Source organism: Cebus imitator, unplaced genomic scaffold (assembly GCF_001604975.1).
Source record: "Cebus imitator isolate Cc_AM_T3 unplaced genomic scaffold, Cebus_imitator-1.0 Scaffold572, whole genome shotgun sequence".
In the NCBI taxonomy this organism is placed as follows: Eukaryota; Metazoa; Chordata; class Mammalia; order Primates; family Cebidae; genus Cebus; species Cebus imitator.
The window spans coordinates 395,533-419,749 of record NW_016107887.1 but is presented as its reverse complement, the minus strand read 5'-3'; the positions used below and the strand labels follow the sequence as shown (position 1 = coordinate 419,749).

Sequence of the window (24,217 nt, the reverse complement as noted above, 5' to 3'; positions counted from 1 at the left end):
ACTGTTTCTTGGAAGAGTTCCGTCAGGGTAATGGGTTACCTCAGATGGGGTGCTCTTCTTCCTGAGGGCTTCTCTGAGTCCGTGTGTGTTTGGGAAAGCTAAGCATGTGATGCACACATATGTGGCTGAGTTACACACAGCTGAGTGGATGGCAAAAAGTGTAAGGCGACAGTTCCTCTCTTTTCTAATCCGGCCCAGCAATGAAACCATGCTCAGAAACTGCTGGCTTTCTACTGTAAGAAATCACTGCCAAAGTATCTTTTTTTTTTTTTTTTTTTTTTTCCTTTTTTTTTTTCTCCCTGTGGTATTTCAGGAAAAAAATAAAGTTCATTTAATATTCCGTATTATTGCCTTAGAATAAAGTCTCATGAGTGGAATGACGGAGTCAGAGTTTAAACTTTTTTTTTTTTTCCTGAGACGGAGTTTCGCTCTTGTTACCCAGGCTGGAGTGCAATGGCACGACCTCGGCTCACCGCAACCTCCGCCTCCTGGGTTCAAGCAATTCTCTTGCCTTAGCCTCCCGAGTAGCTGGGACTACAGGCACGCACCACCATGCCCAGCTAATTTTTGTATTTTTAGTAGAGACAGGGTTTCACCATGTTGACCAGGATGGTCTCGATCTCTTGACCTTGTGATCCACCCGCCTCGGCCTCCCAAAGTGCTGGGACTATAGGCGTGAGCCACCGCGCCCGGCCACTGCCCAAGTATCACAACACCTTCCCTGAGAGCTGAGGAACTTTTAGGACTTTGTTCTTAAACCTGGGGGAAGAAATAAAAGGTCAGAAAACACTGGATGATTCTGTATCAAAGTTAGAAAACACTGATGCACAGGAATTGATGTCTGAGATCCCCCAGAAGATGGGAGGCAGCTCAGTGGGTAGAAAGAACACGGCTTTGGAGACAGAATTCAAGAGTCGACAGCGTCGCTTTCCAGGTTCAACAGGAGCAAGCTAAGGCCTCCTGGCACTCTTCAGGGTTGCAACAAGGATTGGTGAGACAAGGCAATCAATTGCCGGGTTCATGGTGAGAACTCTCGGTTTTCCTTCTCTACTCCCCATCTCCCGCACTCTACTGCCACTCAGGTTAAAGTTAATTATCCTATGGTGAGCTTCTGGGAAAAAAGGCTGTTTCAGATCTGCTGAGCTAAAACCCAAATCCAAGGACACCTTCATCTTATAAAAATCCAGGAATTCTAGACGTGGCCTGCATGAAGCATTTGGTCAAATGTATCTATTATTTATTTTGAGAGAGTCCTGCTCTGTCGCCCAGGCTGGAATGCAGTGGCGTGATCTTGGCGGAAGCTTCCTGGGTTCAAGCAATTCTTATGCCTCAGTCTCTTGAGTAGCTGGGACTATGGGTGCATACCAACATGCCTGGCTAATTTTTTTGTATTTTTAGTAGAGATGGGGTTTCACCATGTTGGCCAGGCTGGTCTCAAACTCCTGACCTCAACTGATCTGCCTGCCTCAGCCTCCCAAAGTGCTGGGATTACAGGTGTGAGCCACTGCGCCTGGACGATCAAATGTATTTAACATGGATGAAGGCTTTGGTTCTAAAATGTCAGAAGCTGCACATTAAGACAGGTAGTTTGAGGTCCTCTTTTTCACTGGGGTTAGAGAAAGTTTCCCAAGACAGACACTGGTTTTGGCAAGGCAGGTAGGTGTTCTCAACTTCCTTCTATATGCCAAACTCCTGGCTTTGGCGAACTGCCTGAATCAGGGTGAACTTTAGGTTTTGCCCCTGTGTTCTATGTAACACGAGAAGCAAAGATTATAAATGTAAGCAAACAGACAGCGAAAGTCAACACAGGCATCAGAAACAAAGGAAGACAATACTACTTAGTACATAAGGTGGCCAGAAGTGGCAAAGATTTAGAAAGGGGTGAGGGAATATTCAAAGAGGACAGGATCAAGAAGACTTCTGGGTTATAATCTGCCTTGAAGTCATCAAAAACGGTTCCAATTCTGCTACAATCTCATTAGAAACAGAGGACTCCTTCCCCTTTCAAAGTTAGTGAAATAATAGTGTCTAGCTAAGAAAAGCATAATTTTCACATCTAGGTTTTTAAAAATGGGATCATTACTCTGAATACTGATGAACATTTGCCTAAAGGTTTCTTTCTTTTAGCATATAAAGTTTTCAAAATTTCGACTGTATGTTTTAGGTTCACAAGGTTTGATCTGGCTCTGTCACAATACACCAGAAGAACTGGTTGAGTTTAAAAAAAAAAAAAAAAAAAAAAAAAAAAAGCAAGCAAAGGTCCAGGAACAACGATGACTGGAATCAAAGAACTCTTCACAGTAGTGTCCTGAGCTTAGCGCCCGAATCGTGTGGAAGCTAAGGAAGATGTTAGCGCCACCTTCTGGGAGAGGCCAGAAAGACCTTATAAAAATTGGATTGACCCTGAATCCACCAAGTATATTACGGAAAAACAACCAATGCTGCAGGTTGGCACTGACATGGTCCTGGGATTTACGGTGAAGTGCCAGCCTGGTCTTGAACCTGGATGAGAGTCCTCATTTAGCTAGGCTCAGTACCAGAGGGAGGAGAGAAGGAAAGTTTCAGGCTGGAAGTCTGGAGACTTGAGTTTTTGCTCTGGTTCTGGCATCAACTAGCCAAGTGAGCTTGAGGTAAATTTCTTCACTTTCTATGCCTCAGTTTTCCTCATCAGTAAAATGAAAGAGAGAACCTGGATCAATTATTTTAAAAGTATTTCAAATTAAAAAATCTTACCATTCAGGTCTACCTGATGAGTATTTTCCCCTGAAAAATGCGCATGCACAAAATTCCAGGGAGCTCTGAAGATCCTGAGGAGTAGTGAATCTGTGAAATGACCTCTAACAAGACAGTCATCACATTCCTGCCTGGAAAAGTAGATTCAGGGCAACACGATGTATAACTTCAAATGTGGTCAGGCTCTTAGGTGGGAGATTTATTCTGTTCTACTCTAAGGGGTAGAATTAGGGCCAACAGGGGCAAATGATGATGAGAAGGAGTCAGCAGAGGGGCTGCGAGCCCAGGAGGTGGTGTGTTCTGCTGTCCTGGAGATGCTGCAGAGGCTGGGCTGGCCTCTCAGGAGGTGCTCAGCATCAGATGGGAAGTTGGACAGCACATATAAGGCCCCTCTTCTGCATTCTAATTCCGGTATCCATCTCTAAAAACCCATGGCATTTCCTAGCCTAATGCTGACAATGTACCGGCTACCCCAGCACAAATATGAATGAATTCCAAACAAAGCAGTAGCCAAAACATACAAGTCGTATTTCTGACTGGTGTTTTAGAGTTTACTCAATTGCATGTAACAGCCTCTTAGGTGTATTTAGAGAAATGCAGTTATAACTGTTTTATGCAGAATTTTAAAAACTTGACAACGATTCTATTCAAAATTAGTCTACTTTCTTCAATGGAAGAGTATAAAAAGGATACTATCTTCAGTTTTCAACAATGTCAACCACCTTACGTCATTTGACTTTAATGTTGGCCTCTCAGGGAAGGGTATAAAGCACCCGCCCTCCACCTCCTACACCACATACAAGTGCTTTAAATATCCAGAGAGCGTCTGTGACTTGTCTACAATCACAGCCCGTGAGTTGGCAAAAGCAGCATGTGAACCCAGGCCTTCAACCCCTAAACGTGAAGGTTTTAAGATTAAGCAATGACTTTTTCTGAAGTTATAAGAGCTAAAGGGCAGGAGTCACATCTGGCTCCTACGAGGGTCAGTTTATCAGCAAGGCGGAACTACTCCCCCACCTGCTGAATAACAGCAGGAGCAGCCACCGCCACAGCTGCCACTCAGAACTAGACACTGTGCCTGGCACTTTACAGGCCCATGAGGTGGGCTATCGTTCTTCATTCGACACAGCAGAACATGAGGGCTCAGAAAATGGTAAGTCTCCTGCCATCTTGGCTCAGCAGGGTTCAACCCAGGAGTGTCTTCCAAGCCCATGCTTTCTCCCTTGGCCACGTTGCCTTGGCTCCTAGCTAGAGTTCTCTCCCTATCTGCTCCTTCTCAGCCCATCTTAGGTTCTAACTCCCTAAGAAATTCTTCCTTAACTATTCTAGCCCACTTCTGAACTCCTGGTGTACTTCACTTTGAACGACACATGACTCTTTGCTTTAATCTCAACTAAACTATAAGGCTCTTGAAGACTACAGTACACCACTACCCATCAACAATAAAACATCTATTAGAGTTCGTAATATCCGTGTGACTCCTGGCTCAGTAACTTGAAATCTCTTGACGAAGCTATATAGGTTTTGGTTTTGTCTTTTTATTAAAAAGCAAAAGCCTACAAAGGAAATGAGGCTTCTGGTCATATCCTAAGGTTGGGCTCAGGGAAAAGTGAAAATTTAGAATTTGAGGATTCAGGTTACTCAACAGCAACCTGTATTATCTTGAGGCTGGATGAAATGCAGATAGTGATCTAGCCCACTTGCTAGGATAAGAGATAAGGAAAAACCAAGGTACAGAGGGGTAAAGGCATTTCTCCAGAGTTCATGCAGTATATTATTTCCCAGTGCCCACTGATACAAATGACTGCTGCCCTGAGGGGCATCTAAGGGCCTTTCCTGGGTCTGGCTGAGATGAAGTCAGCTAGTGATTCTAATTGGTATTTGATAATACCCCTTCTCTGGCACATCGGTGCTTCTCTCTGGCTACAGCATTTGTCTAAAGGACTGCATCAGACACCATGCTGGCTGGGTGAATCAGAAACCAGACAAGTTCCCAGGAAGTTCTCTTTTCTTTTATAAATAGCTTGGGCCTGATTTTGCCATTTTAATTCTTTAAAGTCACAAAATAAAAAGTTAACCAGAAATGGTTTAGAAATAAAACCCCTGTACATATAATAACTGGTGCTTTTATATTTACCTAAGAATCAAACTTCCTAAAACAAGCCAAACTACTTGAAGCTGGATTCTGGTGCCTTAAACACCACGACCTTTGGTGATCCAGCATAGTGACACGAATGCTGCTAGTATTTTCCTCTTTTAATAGACAAATGTAACCAAACATTCACTAATGTGGCAAAGTTCAGAATAAGCTATGTCTAATGATCAGAAAGCCTCAATTACAGAATATCTTCAAAAAAACAGAGTTGGTGCTTCTTTGAAGTTAAAAAAAAATGAAAAAAAAAAAAAAAAATAACAAAAATTTAAAAAAATGAAAAAGATAACAAAAATAAAAAAATAAAAAAGAAAGAAAAAAGAAAAAAAGTTTAAATAAAAGATTTACTGTGAACTTCAACATTATGGGTACTATATGCATATCATGGTAACTGGCAGCAGCAAATATTCTCGCATTAAATGTGGATAAAATGATTTATAATTACTACATCAACTGTTTCCTGAGAAACGGGCACTTCTGAAATGAATAAGGACATCTAAGAACAGTTTTATGTAGCAATATGTGTATAGCATATGACAATTTTAAAAGCGTATTTCTATATCATAATATCTTTCATTCTCACAACAGAACTGCTTATCCAGAGTTATACTGAGATAATGAAACTCAGAATGGCTGGAGAACAGCGGACGCGGGACTAAAAACCAGGTTTTCTGCTTCAAGATTCGTATCTCACACTGACCCCAGAATCTCTTCGTAGTATCCATCATTCCCTTATTTAATCCTCTCTTCCCAATCACCAAAGGAGAGGTTCTGTACCAGCTCTAACAAACAGATTACAAATTCTAAAATAAAAAGTTCAAATTAATGGAGTTCTCTTGGAAACAGAAAAACGGGCTCAACATTTCAAAAGGTCCCTCTCAAGGCTTAGCCCTCTAAAGTATTTGCTAAATGCTAACACAACTGCAAACCACAGAAACTTCATTAATGACGCACTGAAACTCAACAGCAAAATTTGTTTACTAAAAAGATAAAAAAGAAGTCAGATAATGAAAGAGATTTATTCAAATAAGGACTATGAAAACATGTCTAAGCTCAGAAACATCAACTTTTAAAATAAAAACTAAACTGGTATCCAAATCCTCCATCCGTCTTGCTTACTACAGAGCATGTATATTAGCTTTGGATGAATGGAGTCTGAGATTTGGCACTTGGTACATTTTCAGGGTGTAAGAAACACATTCTGCACATACAGCTCCTTTTAAAAGAAACTGAGAAGGCAGATGCTTGCTTATATGATGAGAAAACGTGCCATCAGCCCTACCTCATCCAGTTTCCCTAATAGCTTTTGTGACAAATTTCAGTTTACAGAAATTGTATTTCAAGAAGCTGTCCTTCCTTGCTGCAGTCACGTAGTCAGAGTCATAGTGCACATGCTGGTGTGGGAACATCACGCTGGCAGAGGGAGGGCAGCTGGTGCCAATGTCTCTAAAAGCAGCCCCATGTTAACCTGCCAGGTCTCATGTTCTTCATCTCCTGTGGAAGCCCAGGTTTTGTCTGGAACAGAAAACCAACTAGCTTCTTATTGAGAAGGAAGTTCCAAGAAAGCTCACTCTGGAATGAACACACTTTGGAAGTATCAATAAGACAGGAAAATAGATTATGTCTTTGTATGAGTAAAAAGTAAGTCTAGATATGTTTCAGATCCTTTTCAATAAATGTTTGGAGTCATAAGAACTGAATGAAATGATGAGAAAATGGAGGGACGAGAGAACTGTTACGTGTGTTATTAATATGCCGACAAGATGCCCACAGTACAAACTTTACATGCATCTAAGCCTTCTGCCCTAAAAAACAGCAAGATTGAATGGAAAAAGATTGGTTAAAATAAGAGGAAGGTAAGAAGAACTTCAAGGAAAAAGGAAAAAAAAGGAAGGAAAAAGAAAAACCCAACCTCAAACCTAAGCATGCAGGTGCCTGAGTTATTACAGTAGCTCCTGGCAAAGTGACAGAGTGAAGTTTTATAAGGAAACTCTAAGGGCAATGAGTCAAGGTGAGTCAAAGTATGCAAAGCAGGAAGGCCTGCCAGTGCAGGCACTGTTCCCAAACACATCTCCTCACCGGCTCGACCTCGAGTCAGCAACAGCAGCATGGGGACCCTTGGACCCGAGCGCGGCTAAGTTTATTTTAAGCAGGATATATTTTCTGCTCTTTTCCCGTGGGCAATTTAAAAGGCCTCATACCTGAGAATTTTCTCTCCTAAATTTCCAATTTTGCAGGAAGAAAAAGATCTCCCAAGAAAACAGTAAATAGTAAATCAATTACTTAATTTTGTTCACTTACACTTCTTAGGACTCACTTTAAAGACAGGTATCTTCCAACTGCAGAGTCAGAGAGTGCATGCCAAGACACCAGGGACAGCTTGGCATTTCATTTAAATGCCAAGTCCAAATATGTACTGCCTCACGAAAACAACTGATATCATCTCTATGTAAAAGAACATCAGGCCAGGTACGGTGGCTCATGCCTGTAGTCCCAGCTACTCAGGAGGATTGCTTGAGCCTGGGAGGTGGAGGTTACAGTGAGCACACGTTGTACCACTGCACTCCAGCCTGGGTGACAGAACGAGACCCTGTCTCAAAAACAGAGTAAAATGAAACAAAATAAAAAGAACACCATTTTAATTTCACTTTTTGAACATGTATTCTCATTAAGGAGAAGCAATTATGGTTTAAAAAAGTTAGCACAAGCCAGTGGCCCCTTAAAGGAGACAGAAAACCTAGCTAGTATCTCAGTTCTGCCATTAGTAACTGCTGTGCACACAGTTCCTCCAGGACAAGCTTGTCCAACCCGTGGCCCAGGATGGTTTTGAATGCAGCCCAACACAAATTCATAAACTTTCTTAAAACATTATGAAAATTTTTTTTGTAATTTTTTTAGGCCCATCAGCTATCATTAGTGCATTTTACATGTGGCCTAAGACAATTCTTCCAGGATGGCCAAAAGATTGGACATCCCTACTCCAGGACCTTCCTTCCCCACTTGGGAATCACTATGTTGATCATGCTAGCTCAGCTGGTCTTCACGTTTTTTAAATGAGTTATTATAAATGAAAAGTGCTTTGTTCAAATATGAGTGATTATCACCATCATGCAACCAAGCTAGGTTTCGGAAACCCAGTTATTATAGTCTGAAAACACACCCATCCCCTGTGTACTGTGTGCTGTTTTCTTGGACTAGCAGGTGGAGAGACCCAGTCTGAGGACAAGACCCTTGCCCTTGCTGAGCTACAACTGTGGCAGAGGTTTGAAGAGGTCAAATCGGTCCCTGCTCAAGCAGCCACACAAATGCCAAACAGAACTATGATCTAGGGTCTGACTCTTAATGTAGATGGAAGAGCTGCATTAATTATAACTCCCTTATTCCATGAGTGTGCTCACACGAGAATCACACATGAGCCAAGAGATCAAACTGAGCAAGTAGCTACGTCTTACTGGGGTGCAGCCCATTACCTGGCAAGCTAAGTTTTCTGACGTTCTAATACATGATTTTGTTTCCCACAGTTCCTTTTACTGAAGGATGTCACTGAAATCATTTGTATCAGGACAGCTCCAGCCACCTCCCGACTCTCTGCAGGCTTCCAGCTACTTGAAAGCCTGGTGAGGCACAGGGGCTGGACAATCCAACAAGTAACAGGCTGAGCTTTTGCTGAGTGCACACCCTCTGTGGCATGTCTGTAGGACACAGACACGTCCTGCTGCTCTCCACCAGGCAGCTGAGGTGCCAATGCCAGGAACTGCAGGGATGGCCTGCTAGCATTTTAAATATGCAAAAGTGAGGGGAAGAGGCACGGCAGAACTGCCTGTACTCGGTCTCATCTTGCAGAGAGAAGCACACTGAAAAGCCGGGAGGGGGGAAGGTCAGTACAGCAGCGTGCTACCCACTGTTGGCAGGCGCGGGGCTGGAACCATCCCTGGCCATCTCATTTAATTCTCATGAGGAACTTTGTGGAAACACTCATTCCTATTTTACACACAAGGAAATGGGAGGCTCAGTAGGTGAAATGACTGGGCCACAGACCTGGAGCAAGGAGGCGCTGGTTCTGGGACTTGCATGTCAAAGCTGATCTCCACCTCCCACAGCAGACTACCAGAGGCCAAATGCCAGAAAGCAGCAGCAGACCCTCCCCTTTCACAAAGGCAGCAGGAAGCCGGGACATGGAACACATCTCAGGGACAGGGCAAGCCTGTCGGACACAGTGAGGAGCTGGGAGCTGAACAAATGGCACTGGCCTGGGAAATGCACCGCTGCTCAGCAAGGCAACAGCAATCGGGACTCCACTCTGTATTATGACACGGCCGAGTTCCAAGGAAGGGGCCCTTAAGCTGTGCACTGATTCTGACTCGTCTATCTCCACATCCCAACTGCTCCCCACGACCCATCTGTTCAGCACCCCTGGCCACAGGACTGACTCACCTCCTTATGGGAGTCTTTGTGGGCTTCCAGAGTCTTCATAATCGTCAGCTCAGCGTAGTTTTTAAATCTTGCTGGTTGATTTCTCAGAATTTCCCTCAAAACTCTCAACGCCAGTGCTCGAATTGAATGCTGGAGTACAAGGGGAAAGGAAGACATCACCAAATGTCACACAGCACTTTCACACACGGCAGTCAACAGGGCCGGCAAGGCCAAGACCCACTTCTGGGTTCCCTGGAACCCTGCAGAACCCTCTACACAGATCACAGTGATCAGCTCCATGAAGGCAGGCACTGTGCCTTAGGGTGACATTCCCAGGATTTAGCACCTGATAGGCACTGAAAAAAGCTTGAACAAGCCATACACTCGAGATCAAATGAGGATGCGACACCTAAGTTCATTATCAGTTTTCTGGGGATTTCCAGATTTCCTGAGGCTTCAGCCTACAAATTATCCTTCTGTAAAATGTAGGAAAGGATGTGTACAAAGCACTTGGATGTTTCATCAACACAGCCTGTAAGACTGTGAACTCCCTATGGACAGCGGAAGGCCTGTCGTTATTCTGACCTTCCATGTGATGAGATCACTGGGTGTGTGTACATGCCTCGAGTTGGTTAAGGCCAGAGTCATGCATCTGGAGGAAAGCCATTCCAAACAGACTCCTAATCTCAATAAAAAAGAATGGCGTTTACACCAAACAGAGCCAGAAAGTACATCCTGATTCTTTGTCACTCATCTGTACAATTCACACACTAACACACTATTTACCTGTCCTCTATATGACATCACTTTATCTCCCAACAGAGCCGACAAGGCATAACTGCCTTACGAGCCAAGACTTTGTCTTTTTTTTTTTTAAAGTAAAACAGTTTACTTATTACCATTCTTCTATCTTTACTTATCCCTAAACCAAACCATTAATCCGAAGCATCAGAAAGCTATCTGAGTCACCATGGCACGGCGTGCAGCAGCCTTCCTGTCACTTGGCTGCCATGCAAGTCCCCTCTAGTTTGCCCTGGGCATGGTCTGTCACCTCCTGGCAATCCTCCCCATCTCTGTCTTCCAGCTCCTCACCACAGCACTCTCTTTTCATTTCTGCCGGCCTACACAAAGCCAGTGTGGGCAGATAAGGTTTTTCTTGTAGAGGTTTAATTCTGGCAATTCCCAGCATCTGTCCTATGTCCATATAAGGCACCAGCTCCAAAGGTAAGAGAACGCAGGACATCGACTAGATGACTCCCCCTTTTAAGAGTTCTCAATGTGCCACATGCAAATAACAGATCAGACCAAGCATGTCACAAATACCTAGTTTGTCACATTCAAATGTCCCAGCGTGACGAAGCTTTTTTTATTTTAAAATTAATAATACAAAAGTAAGAATCATACTTCTAGAAACTGTCACTTGATTGATTAAAATTATTGGAACTGAGAACATATGTAAGGGGGAACCAAGATGGAATTTCATGGAATGTAGCATTTAATTGGGTCTTTAAAAAAATGAAACTTTTTCTCAATTACACATGAAACAAAAATGAAACTCACAAAAAAAAAAAAGTGCATCCTAAAAGACCACATTCTATGTTAATGAAGTTTTAAGAAATTCTGTGTTAAAGCAACTAGATGCAGGAATGAAGTTTCCTCAACTACCATAAACCCAGCTGCAGGCTACACACATATGCCAAGCAGCACCTTGTTGCTGATAAAAACACTACCTTACTAAACGTGCTCAGAAAATATGTGAAAAATGAATAAATACATGTTTTGATGTAAACAGTAAGCACAACCCGGAAAGTAAAGCTGGAGCCAACCCCAGTGAGAAAAGGACATTGTGACCCCATTACATGGAAAGGGGCAAGCTAAGGCCAAACCAGCATCTCACGTCTTTGTCTCCAAGGGTCTCCAGCAGCAGGAGCAGAATGGTCTTGAAGTGCTCCTCCCAGACGCCAAGGCTGTCTTCCCGTGTGATTTTGAGCAGCTCCAGCAGGGCTCCTTTCCGTTCCTCCACCCGCTCGTTGTGGTTGGACAGTTCTTTCAGAAGGTCAGCCACCAGGTCAGAATGGTCGATGGGCACTGGTGAGACAAACCAGACATACATTACCTTGCGAGGAAATAGCCGGCACAGGGGCTCCCTCAGTGGTGCCCAGCGATCCTTCTCTTCCCCCCTCATCTCCCAGAGGTAACGCCTCCTTCACCGTTCCCCTCCCGCCCTCCACCCTGCTTCGCTGTCCATCCTCAGCCTACACACCCTCAGCCAACCTTCTCACCAAGTTCACTGTGAAAGCAGAGGTGCGAGACCAGCTGTCCAGCACCAACAGTCAATGTCTTCGCCCTTCCTTGCTATCTTTTTCCTTCTACTTCAGACAAGAGCAATGCCTGTATCTGCCAAAGGAGGGCCTCAACCCTCTTATTTTCCAAAACTCTCTCCCACTGCCACGGTCCTGAGTCAGCCCCACCACTGGACAGCCTCTTACCAGGGTCCAATCCACTCCCGTACACACATTCTCCTCAAGGCCTCCTCACCATCACATCTGATTATCATCCATTCCCTTCTCAAATGTCTACAGCTTAGGAACCAGCATGGTGAACAAATACCAATCAAGGTGTTTGGACTACTGGCGGACTATCTATGTGGAGAGTAAAAACTGGCCCAAGATGACTCAACATAGTTACCTGTAGGGCTGTGAACACGGTTTCTATGGCAGAAAGGCACATCCTTTCTCCTCCATGTTCTTTTAAGAAACCTCAACTCTGAATATTCAACTTTAAATAGAGAGGATGGAAAAACAAACAAATCAGACAAGTTATTAGGAACTACTTAAATGTGTATTTGCATATTTCTTTAATTTCTAAGATTGGGTAGCAAACACACAAGAAGGTCTGAAATGGTAAAGAACTCTGTCATTTCCTCCTGCCTTTTTCTTTAAGTCTTTTAGCACACAGTTGGTGAATAACCAACACTGTCATTTCTACTTTAATCGAGATCTATAAAGGAGAAGGTAAATAATTCTATAAGCAATGAAAACAAATAGTCCACTTCTCCCAGGAAGTGCCGGTCATTACAAACACTATACCCTATTAGCTTACTGCCCAGTAAACAGATGTGTGGGCAGAGTTTGAGATACTACCCACCAGCATATAAGCAATTAACAGCCAAGTGATTAGGCTTTTTATCCCTACAGCCATTTCTGCTTTCAGACAGTTAGAGAACTTCTCTCCTACCTTAGCATTCCCCTACTGTCTGATCCTTGCAAAGATCAGCTTTCTTTTCTTTGTGCCCCCATTGGCTCTGGCATCTGCCTCCACCACAGGCAGTCTCTGGTACTAGTGTGACCACTATCAGTCTGCTCCCCTGACAGACCTTGAGCTCTCTGAGGCCACGGACCATGTCTCATTTACCTCGGTCCTTGGCAACCCATACACTTCATGACATACAGTAGGCCCTCAGTGAATGTTAACTATTTAGAATTCTAATGTAGGTTCTAATTATTCATCCAAACTTGAGAAATAAAATAGGCTTCAAAACAATTTTTTAAAAGTACTATCAAATTGAAATAACTAAATCATGTAACATGAGAGGTGAAAAAATAGACAAAAACACCATTGTACCATGTACAAAAATATATATTCATCATTCACTGGTTTATTCAGTAATAGACACTGGTCTTAACATAGGAGCCAGAAAGAAAGCAGACTAGCTCTGCTTCTGCTCCATAATTCCTATGTTATATGCTTATGTTACATTTTGGGAAAATCCTTCTGACCCAACATGTAGCTTGGCACCACACATGATAATCCATGTGCTCAGTGTATGTCAGACCCCTGCCTCCCAAATGTAGCATGGAGGTCAGCACAGCTCCAGGGAGAGCTGGTTGCAAAGCCGATGTGAGGGAAGCCTTGGAGCAGTGCTTCAGGATCTCACTCCACAGCTCAGGAGCTGGGACGTGCAGGCCCAAGGCCTTCACGAAGGCTGAGCCCATGCTCGCCATCCTGTTTGCTCCTCCGCCCTTTGACTGCCTGTGTCCTGGGTCCTGCAGCAAAGCTTCCCTGAAGGTAGAGGTAGCCTTTCCTCATGCACAGCTGTTCATATCACGTGTGACTGGTTATTTCCTCACTGCCCCGTGACCTGTGCTCTTGTTCATTGTCATGTCCCCCGTGCCCAAGCACAAGGTAGAGATGCAGTAAGTAGTGCCTGAACAAATGACTTAAGCAGGAAGAACAGACCCAGTGTCTCCATTTACATCTGACCAGTGGGCCTGGTGCTGGCCAGACAGGAGGGAGCACATGGGAAGCACTCCTGGATGGGGACAGTTAAGCAAAGAGACACCAACCGTCTCGAAGCTGCTCCATGTCATCGTCGAACACAGCCTCCTTCAGGGCGGTCTTGTCGTAGGTGTTGATGGCATCTGAGTAGGGGTACGGGCTGTACTCTCGCGCCCGCGGCCCCGGGAAGGCACGCGGAGGCTGGGTGTTGAGTAGCGAGGTCTTGTTATCCAGAGCTGTCCGGCCTCCTTCTACCTCGCTGCCCCCCCGGCCCTCGGTGGCAGGAGAGGCAGCGCCCCCATCGCGGGACACCTGGAGCACAGCACACTGTCAGTTCCCTTCTAGGACTTGTAATGGACATTTCCTTTGAATGCTCAGAAATATTCAGAGGGCCAGAGATTTTCACTTGAAATATGTACGGCCAGTGGCAAAAAGACAGCTATTAGTATTCCAACGTAAAAACACCAAATCCATAAACTACCGTAAAAGGAACAATAGGCCTGCATTTGTATCTAGTCTTTACACTTCAAATCTGCTTTACTTTGTAAATGGGTGATTCACTTTACCAAGATGTCTTCTGAGGGATACCATGCAACTCAGAAGGACCCTGAGAAGGAAAGGCTGCCCACTCACACCACTGCTCTCAAGGACCACACCAGCAATCGGGGCTTCTCACTGCAGCCCTGCCCCTAATTAATTCCTTGTACTATGTGTATTCCCGCCTAGTGCTGGGCCCCAACGCTTCACAATCTCCTGTGACAGAGAACCCAGCACTTCCTAGGCAGATCATTCTTCTTTCAGATATTTCTAATTCAGAGTCGTTACGCTGGATCAAAGAACAGGTCTTAAGTATTTTCCGAATTTTGTTTTTTTCCCTAGTATATTCTGAATGTTGTCTTCAACAAATTCAACCGCTGGCCCTCTAACTGGCCCCTTGCCATGGTATTGACCCCTTCGCTCTTATGGTCCTCTCCTATGGGGCAAACCACTGGTCTAACCCCTTTGCAGGTGGCACTGTAGCCCAGCAGGTGTGGGCTGGCTGCTGGCAACGGGGCCAGACTGCTTTCCTCATCCCAGACATCTGACTACCCGACAATGGTGGAAACATTCCAGGCAGCCAGAACATGCTGGTGATTCCTATGGCAACATTTTTACTTGTGCTGATGACAAGATACATTTCTCTCATTTTGTGCTAATGCATTTACACTTTTTTCCAGTTGTGGAAAAGTAGATGTAACATATTTTAATAATTTAGAATTCAGTGACATTAAATACATTCATGATGTTGTGTAACCATCACCACTATGTAAACCCCAAAACTTTCTCATCATCCTCAATAAAAACCCTGCACCCTCATCCCTCTCCCTTTTTCTGCAACCCCTGACAACCTTTATTGTACTTGTCTCTCACAATCTGCCTATGGTAGGTACCTCAGATAAGTGGAACTGCTGAACACATTCCACTGTGTGTATACACTACATTTTGTTGATCTGTTCATCTGCTGATGGGCACTTGGGTTGCTTTCTTCTTTTGGGTCTTGTGAATAATGCTGCTATGAAACACTGGTGCACAAATATCTGTTCAAGTCCCTGCTTTCAATTCTTTTGGATTTGTATCTAATGGAGGTGCTGGGATGTGTTTGGTTTTTAACACCCACAAACAAAATTTTATATTAATTTAATTAAGATGTAAAAAGTAGTTCTTTAGAGAAGTATGAGAACCGACTAATACAACATCCTCCCTAGGCACCACAACTAGCCACAGGTCTCCTGGATGCTGATCCTGTGCTCATCTGTCTGCCTCTCCGATGACACTGGAGCTCCCAGAAAGCCATGGTGGTGTCTGGTTCAGACTCACCATTTTTATCACATCATGAAACAAAACTATGTCCACAATGAGCAAAAGCAAACTGAGAAAAAAGGCACTTAACATTCCTTGACAAGATAGCTGAGGGTTACTCTTTTGAAATTTTATAAAATTAATTACCTTGGACCTTTCAATACTATTTTATGGTTATTAGCAAAAAGACAAAAAACAACAAAGGTGAGGATGTGGAGAAAAGGAAATTCTTATATACTGTTGGTGAGAAAGTACATTAGTATAGCTGTTATGGAAAACAGTATAGTGGTTTCTCAAAAACCTAAAAATGGAACTACCAAACAACCAACAATTCCACTACTGGGAATTTATCCAAAGAAAAGGAAATCAGTATATCAAAGAGATGCCTACACCCTCTTGTTTATTATAGCACTGTTCACAATAGCCACGATAAGGAATCAATCCAAGTGTACATCAACAAGTGAATGTATAAAGAGAATGTGGCATATATACACAATGGAATACAATTCAGCCATAAAAAGAAATGAAAGGCTATCATTCACAGCGACACAGATGAACTGGAGGACATTATATTAAGTGAAATAGGTCAGGCACGTTAAGACCAATATCATATGTTCTCACGTATTTATGGGAACTAATAAGAGTTGAGCTCACAGAACTAGTGAGTAGAAGTGTGGTTACTAGAGACTGGGAAAGGTGGGGTTGGGAGGAAAAGAGGCTGGTTAATAGCTACAAAATTACAGCTAGGTAAGAGAAATAAGTCCTAATGTTCTATAGCAGGAGTCCCTAACCCCCAGGCCATAGACTGGTGTTGGTCTGTAGCCTGTTAGGAACTGGGCCACATAGCAGGAAATGAGCAGCAGGCAAGTGAGTGAAGCTTCATCTTATTTACAGCCTCTCCCCATGGTTCACATCACTGCCTGAGCGCCACCTCCTGTCAGATCAGTGGCAGCATTAAGTTCTCACAGGAGCGTCAACTCTATTGTGAACTGTGCATGCCAGGGATCTAGGTTGTGTGTTCCTTATGAGAGTCTAATGCCTGATGATCTGTCACTGTCTCCCATCACCCCCAGACAGGACCATCTAGTTGCAGGAAAACAAGCTTAGCGCTCCCACTGATTATACACCATAGTGAGTTTTATAATTATTTCATTATATATTACAATGTAGTAATAATAGAAATAGAGTATACAATAAATGTAATGTGCTTAAATCATCCGCAAACCATATTCCCGTCCCCTGGCCCGGTCTGTGGAAAAATTACCTTCCACAAAAACCGGTTCCTGGTGCCAAAAAGGTTGGGGACTGCTGCTCTATAGTGCCGTGGGGTAAATACAGTTAACAACACTTTATTGTGTAATTCCAAAACACTAGAAGAGAGAATTTTTCAATGTTCCCAACATAAAGAAATGATAAATGAGCTGACGGATGTGCTAATTACCTTGATTTGATTATTATACATTCTATACATTATCAAAATATCACTTTGTATCCCATAAATGTGTACAATTATTACATGTCAACTAAAACTAAAAGGAAAACATTATTGTAACTACAGGATAAAAATAATGATGAAGTTGAGTAATCGTGATGGTCAGTGTTCAGAAGTCTCAATATCCATAATCTAACTAATACAGAGTTATCTCTTAGTCTAGGGATACTTACAATATCACATTCCTTTTTGCCATCTCGTTTAATTGGCTCATTCAGATCTTCCTGGCTTCGAAAACTAAACTTTTCAATGGCTTCTGTAACTCCACGTAGAGAACTATAGATTTCTTCAGAGTTCAGGTTCTCTGTATCATAGTCCAGCATGCTAAAGATCAAAAATATTTATTTCTTAAAATGAGGAATATACATAGAACTGAGATATGGGTGTAAGTTACTTCTAGTAATTTATAGAGTAAGACATATTTATAGTTTTGTTTATTGGGTGATTTGGAATGAAAAGGAGACATCTTTTATTAGAGTACCACCACTGGACAATTACACATCTTCCTTGTCAAATCTGCCAAACACATTACATCAGCACTCAATAAAAACCAGTGGGAAACAACAGTAACCACGAGAATGTAGGAACTCAAAGAGTGACACTGGTGACTGAAGGCACAAGATAATGAAAGTGGAAAAATAACTTTCTTATTTTGAAGATGAAAAAAAAGAGTTTGGTTGTTACTGGTCTCAAATGTACAAACTTAGGAGGAATGGGCAGTTGGAAATAAAGCTAGTAGTACAAACAAATTTCAAAGGAGCAAAGTAAATGACCTCACAAGACTAGGCTATACTCCCAGGTATTCAATCCAGAAAACAAATAAAACCCTATTAAAAACAAAACAAGCTTAGACTCAAAGTCAGATCCACCCTACAAACAGGCCCAGAAAGTCTAACTGTCACATCATCTCACCCAGGAGCTTGCTGTGAACATCAGACTCTCCTACATGCTTCTATTTGGAGTTTTGTAATTACAGCAGGTTTTATAAAAAGTCACGTTCCTGGATGGATATCTAAAAATCCTCATAAAAGCAAGAAATATTTGTTGTTCATGGAAAAGTGTTATTGACTGCTGTCTTTATAGACACTGGGCAGAGCAAAACATGAAATGAAGTGCAAAAGCCAAACAATCCTTTTTGGTGCACTGTAGTTTGCGACAAGTGCCTTTTAGATGTCTAGGAAGTGCATTGAAACAGGGAGAATCCTGAGAACAAAAACCATCCTGAGAATATAAAAGAAAAGCATGGGATGGACATATCAGCATAAAGCAAGCAAAACATGAAGCAACAGTCAACCAAGGGCAAGTTAAAAAAAAAAAATCTTAGTTTTAATGTCACTTATTTCAAGAAAGTTTCAAGAAAAGATCAGATGAGTTCATCCAATTTAACTTTCAAAAAGTCCTGAACTATACTGAGGATTGCTAAGGACACACAAAAGGAATCTTTGGCTATACATAAGTAAGCATGCGACATTGTTTAAGGACTAAAGAAAAGCAATCTTCCTGTTCTTCAAAAGAGTAATAACTGAAGAAACTAAGTATCCTTCCTAAGGGCAACACAACCAATCCTGTACATTCCTAAAGTGAGTTTCCTGTCAAGTAAAAATGACGAACATTTACTAAGCACTCTTCCTTGAGTACTCTGCCTTTAAACAAAAAAAGTGTGGGCAGATGAGCAAGATAAGATTTGGAGAGCTCTCACTTGGAGTGGCCAGATCTCTACTGGCTTGATGTTGCAATGATCCAAGTGTTTTCTAGGGCTAGTGCTGGTAGGTTCTAGAGCCCAAGAGCTGACCACACTCTCCAAGATGGGAGCTATTTGTCTAGAATTGTAAATATGACCCAGATAAAATCCACGTTTCCTGATGAATGAAAGAAAATACACAACCCAACTGTATTTGGAGAGTTCACAAAAAAACATTTCAACTCAAAGATTGACTTGAGCACCAAACAAAAAGAAATGTGAACCGTGAACAGGTTTGCTGTTGAAATTCCAGGTCTATAACTGACAGGAGGTATAATAAAAAACCTGAACAGAATTTAAGATCTCAACCTCTTCTACCTTCACAAGGCTGTCTGTCAAAAAGGCAACACATCTTAGATGTGAGGAAGGCATGACCGAGGGGCCAGAGGCTCCCCTCCTCCTTCTGAGAATATCACAATACAAGGCATTTATACATCTGACCAGTACACTTATTTTTTATATATAAAGACTGAATATTATGACTTAAACAAAAAATATATATACAACATGTAAAAAAAAGCCTTAAAATACTTTTAATCACGACAACCAAAAATAACAGCATAGCCCATGCAAAAGAAAAAAAATCCAAAAAACTGAATGATGGGATGAACAAGAGGAAGTCTGGCGGAACGTTTAAGTTTTTTAAGGGATGTCACAATATTATTTTCCATTATGTCGCTTCAGATAATGTCAGCTTTCAGATAATTCATCTCATTATTCTTAACCTGAACTTCCTTAAAAATTATTTCATTTCAGTTCACATCACTTCACTCTTACAATAGCCTCTTTTATTTTTAAAATAGGAAAATAAAGGATTCTGCCAGGTAATTTCCTTTTTCTCACTTTCAATTAATAAACCAACTCCCACACCCAATTCAGGAGCACCATTTGCAGAACCAAGAACAATCGAAGGTGTCTTCTTTTAGACTTACTAGCTTGAGGTTTGAAGTATCTCCTTGGTATGAAGCTAAAACTGTGAGCTCCAGGTGAGAGACATAACTGTTTAACAGGAAATGGACCATGCTACTTTCTTTGCTATCTTTATGCTGTGGCTTGATTCGTATTTTTCCAAATCAGTAACTGTTAAGTTCTTACTTATAGGAAAAAGACGTTCCCATGAAAGCCATCATCAGGGAGGGTACATAGTGTGTCCTCACAAGCAGTATATAAAGGAGCAGCACAGCAGGACCGCCTTAGAGGCTGACGGAGAAGAGACCTGGGGAAACCTCAATCTGCCATCTGCCCCATAGCTTATCTTGTTTCAGTCCTGAGACAACTCCAGGACATACTCCTAGGGTTAAAGGTCAGGCCCTGGTCACCTGTAAACACTCTGGTTAGGCTCCAGAAGGGCTCCCTATTTAATATTAGGGAGAATTGCTTAATCAGTCAATAATCACTGACTTAAGGTTAGGCCATGCCACCTAACATGGAAGCTGAATGCAGCCCTGGGCTTGCCCACTAAAGGATCCATGGTGTGGGTAGGGAGGAGAGCATGGGGTCAGGTCTCCAAGAAGAGAGAAACTGGAGAGAGAAGTCTGCCTTCTTTGTGATTCTGTAGGGAAAGGATACAATGCACAGAATAAGGACAGTCATTCCTTGTTATGGAATCAATAGGATTTTGGCACAGAGGAAAGAGACAGACATATAGATTCCCTCTTAGTTTTATGTAACCAATAGGTTTTCTAAATGTAAAAGTCTCTAGTCAACTAACTCTGCCTCCAATGGGCAAAAGAAGTTGTAAGTATTTGTTAAGCATTCTCTTTTAATGAGTTAGGTCAACATGTATCGTTGTGTACATATGTGAAAGGAGATCCTAGGAATGGGATGTGGTCTGGAGGGCAATCTTGATGGCTGGCTGGTGGAGAAGCTGAGTGTTCATGAGAGGGTGCAGGTCAACATACTGGGAGATAGTCATCTTACACTTGGAGGAACAGCTAAAAAAAGAAAGACAAAGGAGTGACCTGCTCTGTTAAAATTAAAGACAGCAGCCATCTCCTCATCTGCTTGCCCTAATCTTGTATATCTAGAAACATTCATCGCAGGGTTCTCTGTACATTTTAGGAGTAGCTTTCAGAGGTATAACAGCTTCAAAAGGAAGATGTTGTTAACATATTTCATTTACTGCTTTTGGCTTCACTATGTAGATTATTTGTATCCCACAAAAGTCAGAATGCAAATCTGCACAAAAGCTATCTATGAAGCATTTCAAAAGTAACAGGCCATTTTTTTTTTTAACCCTTTTCCTATCACACCCTCTATCATAGAGGGTACAAAGTCATCTCACAAAGCACAATGACGGCTGTACTGCCTGGTGCTCTAACAGGTTTCTAGGGAAGAGATTATCTGATCTCCGGACCTTATAAAAAGCACCTCCAAGAGACCCTGAAACAGACATGTGCAGTACTATGTGGACTGTTCTTTGTACCACAGATTTACCATCTGTCAGCATCTGAGGGAAGCCCACCCCTTCTCCAGACTCATAACATTGTTGCATAACACCAGTGTCCATGATGCCACGCTCAGCATCAACTGTGGGAGTGTGTGAGGTGACTGACAGTTCTTCTTCTTAGAGGCAGGGCATCCTCAGTGAGCTGTTAACAGTTACCCTGCCTCTTGGGGATTTCTTTCTGAATCTGCATGCTCAGACTACCCCCATATGACAGTATGTTAGGAAAGAAATCAGCTATATATAGTCAATAGCATGGCTGAGAGTGACTGGTGTGGTTTGGGAAAGAGTAGGTCTCTTTGGCTTCTCTGGGGAATGCCTTTTGCACTTGAGATGCATGCTAAGGAAACCGCTCCCACTGATGCCCACGCTGACCTCACAGCAATTCCTGAGCCCCTTCTGGTGCCTGAGCACTGCACTGTGCAGAAAGGCCCACAACAATAGGTGGTGATGAATCTGGTCAGGTTATCCAGGGTCATCTGTCTCTGTGACACAGCAGGAACTATACTTGTGAGATTTGGCAAAGATCACACACCTGCTCACACTTCTCACCAAGGCTCTACTCCTGCTAGGTGACACCAAGGAAGGGACCACACTGGAGGCAGCTTAGAGGCTTTCCCAAAGACCTGAGACGACCTTGGAAATGCAATAATATTGTGACACCTCAGACAAGTTTGACAGGTAGCTTGTTACCTGGGAGAGTAAGAGCGCCTGAGAGCCTTGTGGGAGGGAGCGGTGGGGATGGAGTTAGGCTGAGAAAAGGGAGGTGGGTGCTTCGCTAAGCCGTCGGCACTCCAACCCCATAACCGACTGCAGTGATCAGAAGAGGAAAATCAGAGAGAGAAATACAAAAGGCAAAGGGGAGGGGATGAGGAAAGCACTACACGCTAAGTGTCTTAGTCTCCTCTTTCTTTGACAAAGTTCTATTAAAATTAATCAGAGCAAAATTAGCACTTCACCATACAGAGAAAAGAACAAATTTTGTTTTACAATTTGGCCCTCGATGAGACTGCTTTATTCTTTCCCCTCCCAACCATGGAATGTGTTTACTACTTAAAATCACATGAGATTCCAAGCGTGTCTATGTGTGAGACTGTGTGTATCTGTGAGTATGAGGGGGTGTGTGTCTCTGCATGCACTGGGATGGACATAACAAGCACGATACACAAGAAAATATGGATGCTCACCTTCAGATAACTAACTCATCAGTTATTTTAGAAAGAACCAAAGAAGAATCATGGGGCCTCAATTCAAAGGGGACCAGAGGTACTCCAGCAGGAAGACTCAGAGACTGAGCTACTCTGCTCAGAGCACTCCAGCGTGGAGCAGTGCATTCTCTGAGGCTGTGATCCAGTTGGATGGCATTCAGAGACAGCACAGCTGTTTCCTTCTGAAACAACAGCAGCACCACTAGAGGGCTAGCGTGTTAAGTCTCAGCTGGCCAGCTCAGAGTACAGGGTCATAAAAACCAAATCTTTCTGCTCATATCACCTAGTATGAGAACTGAAACTTTTGGGGGAACACAAGTATTCATCCTCCCTTCACAAATGCACTGGGTGCCTAGGCTTGCAGAGGCCCTGAAGGAAAGTTCTAACAACTGCTGCAACTCAAAACGATGGAGAAAGAGACTGGGAAAGTGGGGAGCTGGGCTAGCTGGTGATGGGGGTAAGGCCGCAGGTGAAGCCCACGGCATCAGCACCAGGCACCTACAGATCAGCCCTGCCTGCCACTGGCATGCATTGATGTCCCCACAGCAGGGGCTTCTGCATGCTAGTCTCCCCTGGGCACAGGTATGGCCCTGCTTTATAAGGAAAGTAAGGTACTGAGATGCGAAGTCACTGTGGTACAGAGGCCTAAAGACACATTGGCCTCTGTGGGGCACACACTGGGTTGCAGGTGGGGGCATAGGAGAAATGCAGGTGACACCTCAGGCTGGGCCTCTGCTTGGGGAAGGAGCAGCAGACCCACTCACCCCGAGTGTGTGGTGGGTGACGTGGTGGGGTCACCCTGTTAAGCGCCACTTTGATTCTATCCATACTCTGGATCCTCTGACAAGAGAATCACTAACAATTACTTCCTATTGCTAGGGACATACACGCTGTTTACACAGAATCATCTGCTCTATGACATGTCTGCTGAGAACATAGAGCAGACCAGATTATTTCTGAAGCCCCTTGCAACTCTGTTTTTCATTTACCATAAAATCACGAGGTAAAATATAAATATGTCTTTCACAATGAAAGAACCTAGCACACAGATCTCTTCTCCAAATCCCAAGTAGTATTTGTGCATTAGTTGGTAATAGGTAGTTTATTCTTTCACACAGAAATGGAATGGAATATTTTACAAAAGTTTTGCCTATTATCTATAGCATCTCTACTACTACTGGGTTGATAAAAAACGACTGCCTCACTGGTGAGATATATACATACATATATATATATGAGACAGGGTCTCGTTCTGTTGTCCAGACTGGAGTGCAGTGGCATGACGATGGCTCAATGCAGCCTCCCTGTCCTGGCTCAAGCAATCCTCCCACCTCAGCCTTCCAAGTAGCTGAGACCACAGATGTATGCCACCATGTCTGGCTAATTCTTATTCTTTGTAGAAACAGGGTGTCACTATGTTGCCCAGACTAGTCTCAAACTCCTGGGCTGAAGCAATCCCCCCATCTTGGCCTCCCAAAGTGCTGGGAGTACAGGCATCAGTCACCATGTCCTGCTACTAGTGATATTTTTTTAAAACTATCATATTTATCATTTTAGAATGGTTTCTGATTCTCATCATGATCCAACTATAGAATTTTTGGACTAAAAAAAAGTTCATTTTGACAGTTAAAATAGACTGAAAACAGGCCAGGTGCAGTGGCTCATTGTGTTAGTAATTCCAGCACTTTTGGGAGGCAGAGGCAGGCAGATCACCTCAGGTCAGGAGTTCGAGACTCCATCTCAACTAAAAATACAAAAATTAGCCAGGTATGATGGTGTATGCCTGTAGTCCTGGCCACCTGGGAGGCTGAGGCATGAGAATTACTTGAATCCAGGAGGCAGAGGTTGCGGTGAGCTGAGATCATGCCACTGCACTCCAGCCTGAGCAACAGAGTAAGACTTGGTCTCAAAAAAA

General features: G+C 43.0%; 1 protein-coding gene across 25 annotated transcripts in view; it reads right to left on the bottom strand.

The window, feature by feature from the left end:
- CLASP1 (cytoplasmic linker associated protein 1) overlaps positions 1-24,217 on the bottom strand; it is a 291,806-nt gene that overhangs the window by 16,207 nt on the left and 251,382 nt on the right. For 12 of the 25 annotated variants that reach the window (XM_037734066.1, XM_017516071.2, XM_037734067.1 and 9 more), the window contains 4 exons: positions 17,081-17,231; positions 13,645-13,888; positions 11,196-11,386; positions 9,320-9,448 (listed from right to left, as the gene is read on the bottom strand). In XM_037734066.1, coding sequence (XP_037589994.1) covers positions 9,320-9,448; positions 11,196-11,386; positions 13,645-13,888; positions 17,081-17,231 — 715 coding nt within the window. Of the gene's footprint in view, positions 1-9,319; positions 9,449-11,195; positions 11,387-11,986; positions 12,077-13,644; positions 13,889-17,080; positions 17,232-21,787; positions 21,905-24,217 lie in introns of all 25 variants that reach the window. The other 13 variants (XM_037734054.1, XM_037734059.1, XM_037734056.1 and 10 more) reach the window with 3 other exon arrangements.